At 36.9% G+C, this 16,401-nt stretch overlaps 1 protein-coding gene and 1 non-coding gene across 5 annotated transcripts in view; both read left to right on the plus strand.

Moving 5' to 3' along the window:
* Positions 1-16,401, plus strand: part of ACSL3 (acyl-CoA synthetase long chain family member 3) — an 80,385-nt gene that overhangs the window by 35,890 nt on the left and 28,094 nt on the right. For all 4 annotated transcript variants that reach the window (XM_077155268.1, XM_077155266.1, XM_077155267.1 and 1 more), the window contains one exon: positions 5,945-6,361. In XM_077155268.1, coding sequence (XP_077011383.1) covers positions 5,984-6,361 — 378 coding nt within the window. In that variant the 5' untranslated portion in view covers positions 5,945-5,983. The remainder of the gene's footprint in view (positions 1-5,944; positions 6,362-16,401) is intronic.
* LOC143678589 (U11 spliceosomal RNA) lies at positions 2,194-2,326 on the plus strand. The gene has a single exon (XR_013173369.1). It is a non-coding gene; the product is annotated as a U11 spliceosomal RNA (small nuclear RNA).

A 16,401-nucleotide genomic window follows, 5' to 3' on the forward strand; every position in this document is an offset into this window, starting at 1 on the left:
TTTAGAACATTTGCATCACCCCAGAAAAAGAAATAAAAAAGAAAAAACTCATACATCCCATACCCTTTATTCCTCCCTCTCATTGACCACAGGTATTTCAGTCTACCCAATTTTTCCAACCCTTATCAGCCTCCTGTTATTTATGTATTTATTTATTTTTTGCTCATCTGTCAATATCCTGGATAAAGGGAGCATCAGACACAAGATTTTTACAGCCACACAGTTGCATTGTAAAAGCTATATAGTTACACAATTGTCTTCAAGAATCAAAGGTACTGGAACACAGCTCAACAGTTTTAGGTGCTTCCCTCCAGCCACTTTAAAACACCATAAACCCAAAAAGGGGTATCTATATATAAGAATAACTTCCAGAATAACCTCTAGACTCTGTTTGAAATTTCACAGCCACTGACACTTTATTTTGTCTCCTTTCTGTCTTCCCCTTTTTGGTCAAGAAGGCTTTCTCAGTCCCACGATGTTAGGTCCCTGCTCATCCCCAGGAGGCCTGTCCCACATTGCCAGGGAGATTTACACCCCTAGAATCATATCCCACGAGGGCATTAGCCTTATGTGTACCTATATTATTTTGGAATTGCTCTCTTTGTCTAGCAAAAATACCTTGTACATAGAAGGAGCGCACACAAAATGACTTGAGTTGAATTGACTTCATGATTATTTAGTATAATTGTTTTTATTTTTGTATATAACTGATTAGAGTTTTCTCTGTTTGTATAGAAAAGATGTTAATTACTTTTGTCCATAATAAACAGATTTGTGTGTGTGTATGTGCGTGTGTTACTGTTTTCATGAACATATTCAGGGCCAGTATGGACACTGGTAGTAATCTCTATGTTCTGTTTAGATTTTAGGAACTTATATTAAGATATAACTCACATACCATTCAGTCTCCTCATATAAAGTGCAGTTAAATGGTTTTATTACATTCGCTGAGTTATACAACTATTACTATATTCAGTTTAAGAATATTTTCATCACCCAAAAGAAACGCTCCATCTATTAGTAGTCACGTTCCATCCCTCCACCCCATGGCAACCACTAATCAATCTACTACTTGTCTCTAGATTTGTCTGTTCTGGAGATTTAATTTATGTGGAGCTAAACAATGTGTTTTCTTTAGTGACTGGCTTCTTTCACTTAGCATTAGATGTAGAAGGGTCTTCTCTATTTTTGGGTGTGTCTGTACAGCATGTGTCAGTACTTTGTTCTTATTTTCTTTTTTTAAACTTTTTTATTGTATAGTATAAACACATACATAAAGCAAAGAAAGAAAAAAGCAATAGTTTTCAAAGTACTCTTCAACAAGTAGTTACAGGACAGAGCCCCGAGTTTGTCATGGGCTACCATACTGTCCCCTCGTATTTTTCCTTCTAGCTGCTCCAGAATATAGGAGGTCAGAGGGCTTAAATATTTTTTTATCATCACAGTTGACTTTTTCCCCCTTTTTTTGTGAAGAAATAACATAAATAAGCAATAAATTTCAATGCACAGCACCACAGTTGTTGAAATATGTTATAGAACATATTTCAGAATTTGACATAGGTTATGGTTCCACAAATTTAAGTTTTTACTTCCAGCTCCTCCAAGACACTGGAGATTAAAAGAGATCAGTTTAATGATTCAGCATTTATATTCATTTGTTAAATCCTATCTTCACTGTATAACTCCACCATCACCTTTGATCTTTCCATCCCTCTCTTTAGGACTGTTTGGGCTATGGCCATTCAAACTTTTTCATATTAAAAGGGTCTGTCACTAATGTGAGGTAGGAAGATGGCATTAGCTGATGTTCTGGAGAGGCTGGGCCCTCTAGGTTTTAGGACTTAGGTCTTACTGAAGCTTGTGTAAGAGCAACCTCCAGAGTAGCCTCTCAGCTCTATTTGAGCTCTTCTCTGTTCATTCCTTTTTATAGCTGAGTAATATTCCTTTTTGTGGATATGTTACATTTTATTTACCAGTTGCTGATTGATGAACATTCGAAGTTTTTCCACTTTGTCATTATTTTGAATAAGACTGTTGTGTATATTTGCCATACAAGTTTTTGTGTAACTTTGTTTTCATTTATCTTGTGTAAGCATGTTTTCAGTTCTCTTCTAGGAGTGAAATTGCTGGATCAAATTTAACCTTTTGAGGAAACACCAGACTGTTCTCAAAAACAGCTTATCAGGATCTAGTAAAAAGGGCTTCTGTCGTGAGTGGCACACGTAGGGCGCCTCGGTTGCTCTTCGTGCGGAATCGACATCAAGAGATTTCGGAAGCATAATTTTTGTTGCCAGGGCAGCTGGTGATCGTTGGTCCCGGCGCCCTTGAAAAAAAAAAAAAAAAAAAAAAAACAGCTTATCAGTTTACATTCTCATGTATGATGGTTCTGTAATTCTTCCATATCCTTGCTAATATTTATTATCTGTCTTTGTAATTATAACCGCCCTAGTAGGTGTGGTATACCATCTTGTTTGTATTACCCCAATGGCTAATGATGTTGACCACCTTTTCATGTTCTTGTTGGCTATTTGAATATCTTCTCCAGAGAAATGTATGTTCAGATAGATCCTCTGTTATTTGGCTTTTATTATTAAGGTGTAAGAGATCATTTTATATTTTGGATACGGGTCCCTTTTCAATTATATTTGCAAATTTTTCTTCCCATTTGTTATTTCACTTTTTGTTGGTATGCTTCAAAGTGCAAAAGTTTTTAATTTTGATGAAGTCCAGCTTATCAGTTTTCTGTTTTTGTTGCTGTTTGTGCTTTTGGTTCCATATCTGAGAAGGTTTTTCCTAACAGTGTCATAAACAATTTTTTTACTGTTGTGCTGTTTTCTTCTAAAAGTTTTATAACTTCTAACTCTTACATTTAAGTCTGTATTTATTTTAGCTTAATTTTGTGTATAGTATAAGGAAGGGCTCCAACTTGATTCTTTTGTATTCAGATAACTAGTTTTTTCAGTACCTTTTGTTGAAAAGATTGTTCTTTGCCCATTGAAACCCTTGTTGAAAATCAGTTGTCCATCACATGAAGGTTTATTTTTATGACTCTCATTTCTGTTCCAGACTTTTGATTACTGTAGCTTTGTAGTTAAGTTTTGAAATCAGAACATGTGAGCTCTCCAACTTTGTGCTTTTTGACATATGAGTCTGGCAACTTTGTTCTGCTTTTTCAAGATTGTTTTGGCTATTCTGAGTACATTGAATTTCCATGTGAATTTTGAACCAGCTTAACAGTTTCTGCAGAAACACCATCTTGGGTTTTTATATATGGATGATGTTGATTCTGTGGTTTAGTTTGGGAAATACTGCCATTTTCATAATAATGAAGTTTCCTATCCATGAACATGGGGTGTGTTTTTAGCACAAGGGATAGCGATTAAGGTGGTCTTTTCTGGGGGGTGAGGATGGGTGCATGGTCCGGAAACTGAACCCTTAAGGTGGTCTTTAATATCCTTCAATAACGTTTTACAGATTTTAGAGTATTAATTTTTTTCTTTTGTTGTATTTATTTCTAAGTATTTTGTTTTTGATGGCATTGTGAATGTAGTTCTTTTCTTGATTTTATTTTGGATTATTCATGGCTAGTATATAGAAATACAGTTAATGTTAGTCTGTTCATCTTGTATTTTGAAACCTTGCTGAACTTATTAGCTCAAATAGTTTTTTTAGTGACTAACTTAGAATTTTCCATATATTCATCTGAGAATATAGTTTTCCTTGCTTGTCAATCTAGATTTTTTTTTTCTTGCATAATTTTTCTGGCTGGAATTTCCAGTACTGTTGAATAAGAATAGCAAGAATGGACATCTTATCTTGATCTTGATCCTAGGGGAAGCATTCAGTCTCACACCATTAAGTGTGATGTTACCTGAGGGTTTTTGGTTGATGTCCTTTATCAGTTGAAGTATTTCTGTTCTCTTCCTAGTTCATTGAATATTTTTTTTTAATATGGAAGAGCGTTAGATACTGGCAAATGCTTTATTCTATGTCTTTTGAGATGCTTGTGGCCAGTACTTCTGTGGTTTCACATGTCAACTGAATTTTCAAATGTTATGCCAGCCTTGCATTTCTGGGATAAACCGCATTAGTCTCAGTATATAATACATTTTACATGTTGTTGGATTCTGTTTGCTAGTATTTTATTGAGGATTTTTGTTTCTATATTCATATCTTTTGGTATCTTTATCTGATTTCTTGTGATATCTTGTATCTTATTTTGGAATCAGGGTAACACTGGCCTAACAATGAGTTGGGAAGCTGTAATAATTAGCAAAAACTTCTGCAAGTTCCAGCAGCTTCTAATACTAACTGCACAACTCAGTTGAATTCAATTTTATTTTTGCATGGGGGGACACTGGAAATTGAACCCAGGTCTCTGTCATGGCAGGCGAGAACTCTGCCACTGAGCTACCATGGCCCGCCCTGAATTCAATTTTGACTCTTAAAACTATCGGGAATTATGCTGGACTCCACTGGTTAAGGGCAGTCCTCTACAAGGTTGCCCTTTAGGCACCTGTCAAAAATTCCAGGGCCCAGCCACCTGTACTTCTGACCAACTGGCTGAGAACTGATTGGGTTCGATAATTTGCCACAATGATTCACAGAACTCACTGAAAGCGCTATACTTCTGATAGCTTTATTGTAGTAAAAAGATACAAATAAGCTAAAAGAAAAGTTGAGGTACATAGGATGTGGTTTGGGAAGGCCTGAAATTCACGTGCTGGTGGCATCTGCAGATAGAGTCAGAACAGGTCACTTTCCTGGCACAGACATGTATCTTACCAGTTGTGGACACTAACTGTTGCTCAACATTTCTATTTCCTTGTTGATCTTTGACCTACTTGTTCTGCCCATTATTGAAAGTGGGATATTGAGGTCTCCAAATAATCCTGAATTGTCTATACCTCCTTCAGTTCTGTCAGTTTCTGTATCATGAATTTTGGGGTGCTGTTTAGGTGCATATATGTTTAAAATTATCTTCTTGTTGGACTGACCCTTTTATCATTATAAAACAATTTAAAAGTTTTGTATGAGTTACAGTTCCATGTTTTTTTTTTTTTGTTTTTTCTTCTTGCCGCTCCAAGACGCAGGAGACCAACAGAAATATCAATATAACTATTCAGCAGTCATACTAATTTGTTAAATCCTTTCTTCTCTGTTATGCTCCATCTTCTCTTTAAATAACATATATTACACAAAAGCAATAAATTTCAAAGTACGTCACAACAATTAACTGTACAACAGATTTCAGAGCTTGCCTTAGTTTTATTTTCCCTCATAGCATTTATTATCACCTGAGTATACATACATTCTATGTACAGACATACGTATATATTTGTTTACTGTCTGCCTTTCCCCATGAATGTGTAGGCCCCATAAAAGCGGGGACTTAGGCTTTGTTCACTGTGATGTTCCCAGTACTTAGAACAGTATCTTCATAGTAGATTCTGTATCTGATAAATACAAAATATATTGCCTCCTCTTTTCACGGTTTAACGTGCCCAGTTTAACGTGCCCGTTTGAAAAATATTTAGAGCCACTGGGGGAAAGAGGTTTCAAGTTGCCTGCGATCACTTCTTGTTGTCTAGAGTAAGAATGAGGCTCGCTGGGAAGAAATGCTGTTATTATTCATTTAGCAATGTCTGCTAGGGCCATAAGGGAAGAGAATGTGGCATGTATGCAAAGTACTTGCCATCCCTTATGCAGTGAGATTCTGAAAACAGGAAATGGGGAAAATTTTGGTCTTTGTTCTTCTGTAGCCCAGGTTTATTCCCTCTCACTACTGACAAGTGTTTGAAGATACTAGAATTAGGTTGCAAAGGCTTCCGGTTTTCCATATATGTAGGAGGGCAACGGAATCTTCGTTTACCTATTAATGTAATAATTTTTCTTTAAAGTTAATTAAAAGTGATGTTCAATTAGTATCTTTCTTTTCTTCTAGATTCTTGCTGAGATCTGTTAATTCGATATTTTGAGAATTATGAATAACTACGTATCTTCAAAACCATCTACAATGAAGCTAAAACAGACCATCAATCCCATTCTTTTATATTTCATACATTTTATAATATCACTTTATACTATTTTAACGTACATTCCATTTTATTTTTTGTCTGAGTCAAGACGAGAAAAATCAAACCAAATTAAAGCAAAGCCTGTAAACGCAAATCCTGAGTCTGCATACAGATCTATTCACAGTTTAGATGGTTTGGTTTCAGTATTATACCCTGGATGTGATACATTAGATAAAGTTTTTATGTATGCGAAAAACAAATTTAAGGACAAAAGGCTTTTGGGAACACGTGAAGTTTTAAATGAGGAAGATGAAGTGCAGCCAAATGGAAAAATTTTTAAAAAGGTAAGATGAGCTTTCATTGCCTTTGCATTTTCTGTGGGTGGTTGGGGGGAGGAGATGATCTTTTATTACCTTTGAATTTCCTTGGAATAAAATGTACTCTTAGAAATGGTGCTGAAAAGCAGAGCCTGCTTCTGTTGGGATTTGCTGATGATCCTTGAGAAGTAGGGAATGAAGGGATCTAGGTACTCCAATCTGTTTTCATGTTCAGTGGTGTGGACTTGTTCTGAATTTTTAGAAAAAATGAGGATGGTTTCCACTGATACAGAGCACTTCTCAATCTAGATAAAAGCCAGGGCTTGGAGTGGGATGTGTAGGGCAGTTTTGGGTATGATACCACATGTGCTGATAGAACTGGAAGAACCAGTGTTCTTGAGATGCTTCTGGTTTGGGGATGTGACCTGCCATCTCTGATTTTAATGTGGGGTGCTTAATGTTGCGGTACTTTGGTTGTGACAGTAACATGGGTTTTTTGTTTTTTACTTATTTTATTCATTAAAATATATATATGGTATATAGTATGGTATTATAGCAGATCTGTTTTACAGTTATGTACAACAATTGGTTCTTTCAAATAATTATACCAAAACAGATTTAGATAAAATTAGATATTTATATACTTCAAAGGCTACCAAGCACTTAAGACTCCATTCCTGATTTGAGTTTTAAGGCCCTATACACAATTCAAAATATTCATTAACTGGCTTAACATGATAAAAATGGGCTCAAAGAAACTACAGGATTCAGAACAATTAAGCTGTGTATTTCCCTTACATTAGAGCTGTAACATGAGCAGCAAATAGTGGGTATATGCCATAGCTCTTGCGTTGTAGTACAGGGCATTCTGGACATTTAAGGTGGCTGCACAGTGGATGGGGAAACAGCCGCTGTGCCTGCTGGTCTTACCGTTGTTCATTGCTTCTTTGTCTCTCCTTCTGTGGGTTCTTGTTTCAGTTTGTAATCAGCTAGGACAGCCTTGATTGCATCTTCTCCCACTATGCAGCAGTGTAATTCCCTAGGAGGAAGGCATAGTTCCTTGGTGATACCTGTGTTTTTGATTAACAGGGCTTCTTCATCTGTTTCCGCTTTCACGCAGTTGCTGAGGAGCTGGAGACAATCGCAGAACCACAGCCAAATGTTTTAAACTTGCTCTCTGCAGTCTTCCCGTTTTCATCCACTTGAACCTGCAATTTCATTGTATCACCACAAGCTGGAGCCCCCACCAGTCCGGTTCCAGCATTTTTAGATGGCTTGTCAAGGGCTCCCACATTTCTAGGATTTTCATAATGATAACAGCCTTTTTGTGATAGAGCTGGGCCAGGGTGGACAGCTCCTGGGTGGGCAGGCGCTAGCTGTGCAGTAATGAGACTGACTCAACCTCTCTTAGATGGCCTGCTCTAGCCACTGTCACCTTGCAGTGATGTGACTGTTCAGCGAAGAGTTTCATGGTTTTAAAAAATTCCTTTGCACAAGTAGAGAAGTTCCTACCAGTGTTGATTTGAAGACATCTCTTAGAGGCAGTATGAGTTAGTAGTTAAGAGCCTGGACTCTAGACTCACATTATGGGTTTGAATTTCTGCTTTGCTACTTAACTAGCTGTGTGACCTTGGAAAAATTATTTAGCAAATATGCCTCAGTTTCTTTATCCGTAATATGAAGATGATAATCATTATTGGCATTTTTTTAGCATTTATCATGAGCCGCCACATGACAGACACACATAAGTAGTACAGTTTAGATATGTGGTTTAAGTGTACATGGCTTAGATTATTATTTGTTACTATTATATCTTGAGAATTCAGTGGGGGAAATTGTATTAGTGAATATATAGTGTTACATCATAGAGCAGTGCAGCACTCTGAAGAATAGTGTAGAAATGGCATTTGTATCGAAAATGCTGTTTCTGAATTGGACACATGACTTTCTTATAAGTGGTTCTTGAAACTCTAGTATGAGTAAAAATGGAAAATTACAGTTGTTTTTAAGAAGCAGTGAGATTATCTGTAGTTGGTTGATAATTTAGTTAGGTTATAGGCTTAGTTCCTGTATAGGCCAAGTTGTTTTTCTCTAATCCTTCTTTTCTGACAACAAACATCCTGACGCCAGTCTTCTTTTTTTTTTCTGTCAGTCATGAAGCAACTCAATCACAAGTATAGAATGAAAAACTCAGAGCTCCTCCCCTTATTGGATGGTCATGGAATATTGCTGAACCTATTTAATGTCCCATTAGTCTTGCTACTTATGTACTGTTCTAGTTTGCTAGCTGCTGGAACGCAGTATACCGGGAACAGAATGGCTTTTTAAAAGGAGAATTTAATAAGTTGCTAGTTTACGATTGTAAGGCCAAGAAAATGTTCTAGTTGAAACAAGCCTGTAGAAATGTCCAATCAAAGGCACCCAGAGAAAGATACCTTGGTTCAAAAAGGCCGATGAAATTCAGGATTTCTCTCTCAAGTGAGAAGGCACATGGCAAACACAGTCAGGGTTTCTCTGTCATCTGGAAAGGCACATAGCGAACATGGCATCATCTGCTAGCTTTTTCTCCTGGCTTCCTGTTTCATGAAGCTCCCTGGGAGGCGGTTTCCTTCTTCATCTCCAAAGGTCACTTAAGTTTCCAACATGCAGTGCCGAATAGGGATTAGAAGAAACAGCTGCCTTTACAAAATGGAATTAGGATTAAAACTTGGCTTTTCTAGGGTACATACATCCTTTCAAACCAGCACATGTACCAATTCTGTATTTCATTTTCCTCTAAAAATGTACTGGTGGTGAGCAATCGTAGAATCTAAAAACAGTTTAATTCTGGTCCTCAGAGTCTATAATATCCCTCACCTTAATTAAATAGGGTGGGTGACCTTAAGTTTGTTTTACCTGGAACAGCCCGGTACACTTTTTTAGATTTTATTTTTAATTTTATTTTTTAAAATTTTTCTTTATTTTTAAGACACAACAACATACAGAAACGAACATTCTTATCATATGATCATTCCATTCTTGGTATGTAATCAATAACTCACAATATCGTCACATAGGTGTACATTCATCACCATGATCATTTCTTAGAACATTTGCATCAATTTAGAAAAAGAAATAAAAATAAAAGGAAGACCTCATACATACCATACCCCTTACCCCTCCCTCTCACTGATTGCTAATATTTCCATCTACCCAATATATCTTAGCCTTTGTTTCCCCTATTTTTTGGTATACCCCTTATCACTTCCTTTCATGAGCACTAGCATTTCAATCTACTAAATTTATTTTAACATTTGTTCCCCTATTATTTATTTATTTTTAATCCCTGTGTTTTACTCATCTGTCCATACTATAAATAAAAGGAGCATCAGACACAAGGTTTTCACAATCACACAGTCACATTGTGAAAGCTGTATCATTATACAATTATCTTCAGGAAACATGTCTAATGGAACACAGCTCTACATTTTCAGGTGCTTCCCTTAGCCTCTCCAATATACCTTAACTGAAAAGGTGTTATCTATATAATGCATAAGAATGACCTCCAGGAAAACCTCTAGGCTCTGTTTGAAATCTCTCAGCCATTGACGCTTTATTTTTTCTCATTTCTCTCTTCTCCCTTTTGGCCTAGAAAGTTTTCTCAGTCTCTTGATGTTGAGTCTGCTCATTCTAGGATTTCTGTCCCACATTGCCAGAAGGTTTACACCCTTGGGAGTCATGTGCCAGGGGTGTAAACCCATACACTCTTCTTGAGTATATCTTTGAGAGATCTCGTAGTTGTAAAAGATAACAGAGCCGTTATATTTTTATGTATTAAATTTTCTGTTTTCTGCCTTCTCTATTCGCGTATTCACTTTAGCCTCTCATATATTATGCTATTTGAATTCAAAGATTTGAATTCTTTTATTTTTAGTCTAAGCATATATAACAGAAGTTCTGTTTTAGCAAGAACCTTAATTCTTTTCCAGTATCCCACACATATGCATTCTATGGGGCTACTAGTATCTTTCAGTCCTCATTCAGTTCTTAAAGCAGCAAACTAACTCCCAAGTATATAAAAAGGAGAAACATTTGCATGGGAATATGAAATTTCTTCTTAATTCATGTATCAGTATATTTAGGGCAAAATAAGCCTGCTTATTCCCTAACTTTGGCAGATAACACAATTAGAGTGAACACAAGGAAGCGTTGTTCTCCTTCCATGTCTTTGTGTGTGTGTACATGTGTGTATATGCCTTTTTTCTATTCAGTACAGGTTTTTAGAATTTCACTATGCCGGAAACTCTGTTTACCAAAATTCACATTTATGTTTCATAAACTTTGTTCAAAAGGCTTTATACACTATGGCATAGAAAACTTGCTATATCTTGTCTGAGATTAAGATCATTGGGAAAATAAAATTAATTTTTATTTTTTGTGTATGGCATATGAAATGAATAAGATACAGGAAATATATATAAGATGAACATGTGCACTGCAAGTCTAACTGCCAGTTAGCTAAGGCTTTAGTTTCTTTTGGGTCCTGTTTTGCAACTGTGACAGTGATCTGCAAACTGGACAGTGAGTATCGCAACCTCATGAAGGCAGGTGAGGTTTTTTCCTTCCTTGTTTCATGTTACACTCATGGCAGTAGCAGCTTTTGCTGTGATAGACAATTGAAAAGGGAGCCTTTCACAACTATGTGGAATTGCTTTGTGGCAGTGTTGTAACTTCTGCTGGTAGTACTTACGGACAGTCTTAACCTCAGAAGGGAGGATATAAGGCGTGTTTATGATGAAGTGTATCTTAATAGGATGATTTTGAGCTAGTTATACCATCTCTGTGTCTTAGTGGTCTCATCTGTAAAATTTGGATAATAATCTCTTAGGGTTACTGTGAGTTTAGTAAGTTAACACTTGCAAAGTACTTTGCGTGTAATAAGCATAGTAAAGATTAGCTGCCCCCATTATCATCGTCGCATTTATACCAGCCATTCAGATCTTTGAAATATTTTTATTTTCTGTGGCTCCCTTATAATGATTTGCTTATAATGATCTTTGATTGTAAAGGGAAAGACTAAATGAAGTCAAGTGTACTTTGTTGAAGTCAGGTAAGTACATGATATAATTTTGGAATATTTCTACCCCAAATAAAATTTTTTTTGTTGTTGTTGGAGTCCTAGTACTGAAAGAGTTTAAACTCATCTGAAAACTTGATCTTTATTAGACTCTTATCCTTTAGGGGCCTGACCTGAATGTTCAAGTTTTGTAGGACTGTTTTTTTTTTTTTTTAAGAAGTGTATCTCTATATATTATTTCCATTTTATTTTTATAGTTTTCCTTTGAGGTAAGAGACCATCTGTTTGCTAATGCTGCTGGAATGTAATATACCAGAAATGGATTGACGCTTACAGAGGGGATTTTTTAGGTTACAAATCTAAAGTCTGAGACCACAAAAATGTCCAAATTAAGACATCAGAGGATACCTTCATTCAAGAAAGGCTGATCGCATATAGGGTTTCTTTATCACTTGGGGAGCCATATGGTTACATCTTTTGACCCTTTGCTTTCCTGGGTTTCGGGTTTCATTGCTTTCAGCTCCTGGTTCCAGTGGCCTCCTCTCTGAGCTTTTGTCTGTCTCCAAGTATCTGAACTCTCTCTGCCTCCAATATCAGCTCTTGGCCAGTAAGCGGAATAAGACCCACCTTGAATGGGCAGGTCACATCTCCATGGAAACAACCTAAGCAAAACATCCCACCCAGCAGTAGGACTGCCTCCACAAGATTGGGTTAAAAGAACATGGCTTTTCTGGGGTACATAACAGCTTCGAACCAGCATACCATCATTATCAGCATCAAAGCATCTAATTATACTTTATCCCTGAACAAAGTAAATTATAAGGTTCCTGTGTTCCACACAGCAACAGATTCTGAGTGATAGCATTGATATTTACACATATCTGTGTCATACGTGTTCATAGAATAAAAATGTGAGAAAAGAAAATGACCTCAGGGACCATCTTAACTCTCTTCCTGACTTTGCAAACGCAGAACCTGTTCAAGGACTACGTGATAGTCATTCATTTCACCACATTAGTCATTCATTTTCTGCCTCCCAGTCTATGAAAACTGAACACATATTCTATCTCATAAGAGTCCGGGATAAGCATATTTAGAGGTGGTAGATGAGGAATGTCTGTGACTAATGGAGTTCAGAACAAAAGTAGCTCTAGGATGTTGATATGGATATGTTTTTTTTAAACCAATCTTTTAAAACAAGAGACTATTAGAGAGGAGAGAAGGTTAGATACTCCCCTGGGGCACACACCATCCATTCCACACATTTAGCATATCATTGCTGAGTGTTTGTTACAGGCCAGACACTGGTCTAGACACTGTTCTAGAGACAGTAGCAAACAAGTCCACTCTTCTGGTGGAGCATTTATTTGTTTGGAAGCCTAAGAGACAATAAATAATACTTTAACAGATAAAATAAACACTGATGAAATGAAGCAGATTGGTCAGCGAAAGCATCTCTGAGGATAGTGTGGTGCTGTAAGTCAAGTGAGGCATCTAGGGTGCAGAATTTAAGAAGTTACCGAGAGCAAATGCCTCCTTAAGTTTTGTACGCTAGGGGACCTGTCTTGCCTTATCCTTGTTCCTGCCATGGCCCAGTCCGTTTGGAGACGAAGTTGTACTTTCAGGAAGTAAGTCAGAGGAAGAAGATTTGAGATGAGCACGGAGAGGTGGGCAGAGTCTAGATTTCTTAATGCTTTGTAGGCCAGGGTAAGGTGTTTGGACACCATTCTTCATGGAAAGAGAAGATGCTACAGAGTGTTAAGCAGGAAAGTTAACCTGATTCATATTTCTATAAAATTTACTTGCTATCTTAAGGAGTATCAAGTTTTAGGGGAATAAGGATGGAACCACAGATTCATCAGTTGGTGTGTATTAGTTCTGGGGAGAAATGGACTATATGATAGGAGTAGAGGTGGAAATAAATGGCTAGATTTGGGATATATTTTATAGATAGAGTTGCTAGTACTTTCTGATGAATTCAGAAATGAGTTTTGAAGATAAACTTAATGAATAGTAACTTCTGAGTTTCTTCTGAAGCAATTGGGTGAATTATGTTATCCTTCACTGTGATAGTCATGACCAGAAGAAGAGAAGGGTGGAAGGGGGGTGAATTAAGAAGCTTTGTTTTGGCGCATGATTAGTTGCATGATCAGTTGATATTTCTACTAGACATTGTTTTAGTTTCTTAGACTGCTCCAGAAAATACCATACAATGGATAGGCATAAACAATGGGAATTTATTAGCTTATGTTTTGAGGCTAAAAGAGACCAAATAAAGACATCATCAAGCTCTCTTCCTGAAGACTGGTGTTTTGGGGCTGGCTACTGGTGATCTTTGGCTCTGTCACTTGGAAAGACATGTGGTGGCATCTCCTGCGCTTTTCCTTCTCTCTGGGCTCCACTGGATTTAGCTTATTTCCTGTGGTTTTCTTTGTATGTGTGTCTCTCTCTCTCTCAATTTCAGTCTCTCATAAAGGATTCCAGCAATAGGATTAAAACCCATATCCTAATTGAGGTGGGACTCACCTGAGTCAAGTAACCTCCACAGAGAGTCCTATTTACAGTTGGTCTACAACCACAGGAATGGATTAATTAAAGGAAGCAGATGTTTTTTTCAGGGGTACATACAGCTCCAAACCACCACAAGCGTCTTAGTTGAACAATCAAATAGTAATGTTGGCTGTCCAAGTGGAAATTGTTAGGGCTGGAAATGGAAGTCTGGAAAGCTCTTTGAACTAAAGTTCTTCAGAGGCTAGCCTTAGTCTGGGGATACTTGAACCATTGTAATGTGAGGTACCACAAAGACTATGGACTCAAATATATATATATATATATTTTAACTTTTTTATCATACAGTAAAACATATATACAAAGTAAACAAATAAAAAAGCAATAATTTTCAAAGCAGTCATCAACAAGTAGTTACAGGAGAGATCCCAGAGTTTGTCATGCACTCATATTTTTCCTTCTAGCTGCTCCAGAATATAGGAGACTAGAGGGCTTAAATATTTTTTATCATCACAGTCGACTTTTTTTCCTTCTTTTTTTGTGGAAAATAACATATTTATTACAAAAAAGCTATAAATTTCAAAGCACAGTATCACAGTTAGTTGTAGAACACATTTTAGAGTTGGATATGAATTTCACAATTTTAGGTTTTTACTTCTAGCTGCTCTAAAATACTGGAGACTAAATGAGATACCATTTTACTGATTTGGCGTTCATATTAATTTGTTAAATCTTATCTTCTCTGTATAACTCCACCATCACCTTTGATCTTTCCATCCCTCTCATTAGGGGTGTTTGGGCTATGGCAATTCTAAATTTTTTATATTGGAATGGTCTGTCGCTAATATGGGGTAGGGAGATGAACTGTCTGATGTTCTGGAGAGGCTGGACTAGGTTTCAGGACTTATCTGGACCAGGGACCTACAGAATCTTATATATTGCCGTAGGTTTTCTTTAGGATTGGCTGGAATGGTCCTGGTTGGGAGTTGGCAGGTTATAATAGGTAGCAAAGTCTAACTGAAGCTTATATAAGAGTAACCTCCAGAGTAGCCTCTCAACTATTTGAACCCTCTTTGCTACTGATACTTTATGATTACACTTCTTTTCCCACTTTGGTCAGAATGAAATTGTTGATCCCACAGTGCCAGGTCTGGATTCATCCCCTGGAGTCATCGCCCACATCACCAAGGAAATTTTCACCTGTGGATGTCATGTTCCACGTAGAAGGGAGGGCAGTTATTTCACTTGCAGAGTTGGGCTTAGAGAGATTCAGGCCACATCTGAGCAACAAAAAAGGTCCTCCAGAAGTAACTCTTAGGCATGCCTATAGGTAATCTAAGCTTCTCTGCTACCTACATAAGCTTCACAAGAGTAAGCCTTATGGTTGAGGCCATGGACTGTTGATTTGGATGTGCCTAAAGCTTGACACAGTATCGGGATCAGATATTTTATAGGTTATAAAATTTGGTGGTTTGGAAGATAAGGGAGTTTCTGCTTAATTTTTATTTGTCAGTGAAGTAAGAGACAGAATCATCACGTAGAAGTAGTAAGGAGGAGGGTGGGCAGAGAAAGGATTTGAGCAGAGAAAGGATTTCAAACAGTCATTTTAGAGGGTACGAAAATGAATATAACAGGAAAGCTTAATAGAATTGTGAAGTGGTGAGATCTGTGATACTGAATTTAACAAGGTTGAGTGTTTTCTTCAGCAGAGTTCGGTAGTATAGACGGAGTAAATAAATAGTCAAATCCATTTGTTAGTTGACTGATCAGAGGGGCAAAATTGGGATTAGAAACGCAGTCTTTATAGGAAAACTAGACTCTGGTGGCTTAAAGAACTAAAATAAATTCCAAATTTTGCTTTGTATTTTATTTTTTATATATTGAGATCTTACACTTGAATTAAACTTATGTTTTGATTTCTTTACCACATGGTGGCACCATTACATGAGTTTTCGTGTTTGGTTTATATATATAATACCTTTTCAAAACACACACAGACTTTGAGATTTGTAAAGTTTGTAATTTAGATTCTAGAATCCTAGGAGATGGCTCATACTTAGCTTTGGAGTGTAAAGTCATATAATTTTAATCCACTTCCTGCACATTTTGGCCAAATTCTCATCTGTCTTCTCACCCCCACAGAGCTCCTTTTGAAGTCATTGGAGCTCCCCGGGCTGAGCATTTCGTGGGGGTGAAGAGCAAGGTGAGAGTTTGGGACCACTAAAGTTAAATAAGTATCATCTTAAAGACAGTTGCCTTATCCATCCAAATAAGAATTTAAGTCCATTATTGAGAAGGACGCTAGAGGGCAGCAGTTATCTTTTTTCCATTTTTATCTGACATCCAACCTTTTATTTCTAGAAGTCTCTTAAATGTTGTTTGCATTTTTAGAAATGAACACAGTTAGATGGTTTAAGGTGTGAGAGGCATATACCAACGGCAAAGCCATGTTTGGGAACTATCTGTATATTTTGCAGATTGAGGAGCTTTTTATCCAATCTTT

This window comes from Tamandua tetradactyla, chromosome 3, assembly GCF_023851605.1.
Source record: "Tamandua tetradactyla isolate mTamTet1 chromosome 3, mTamTet1.pri, whole genome shotgun sequence".
Classification (NCBI taxonomy): domain Eukaryota; kingdom Metazoa; phylum Chordata; class Mammalia; order Pilosa; family Myrmecophagidae; genus Tamandua; species Tamandua tetradactyla.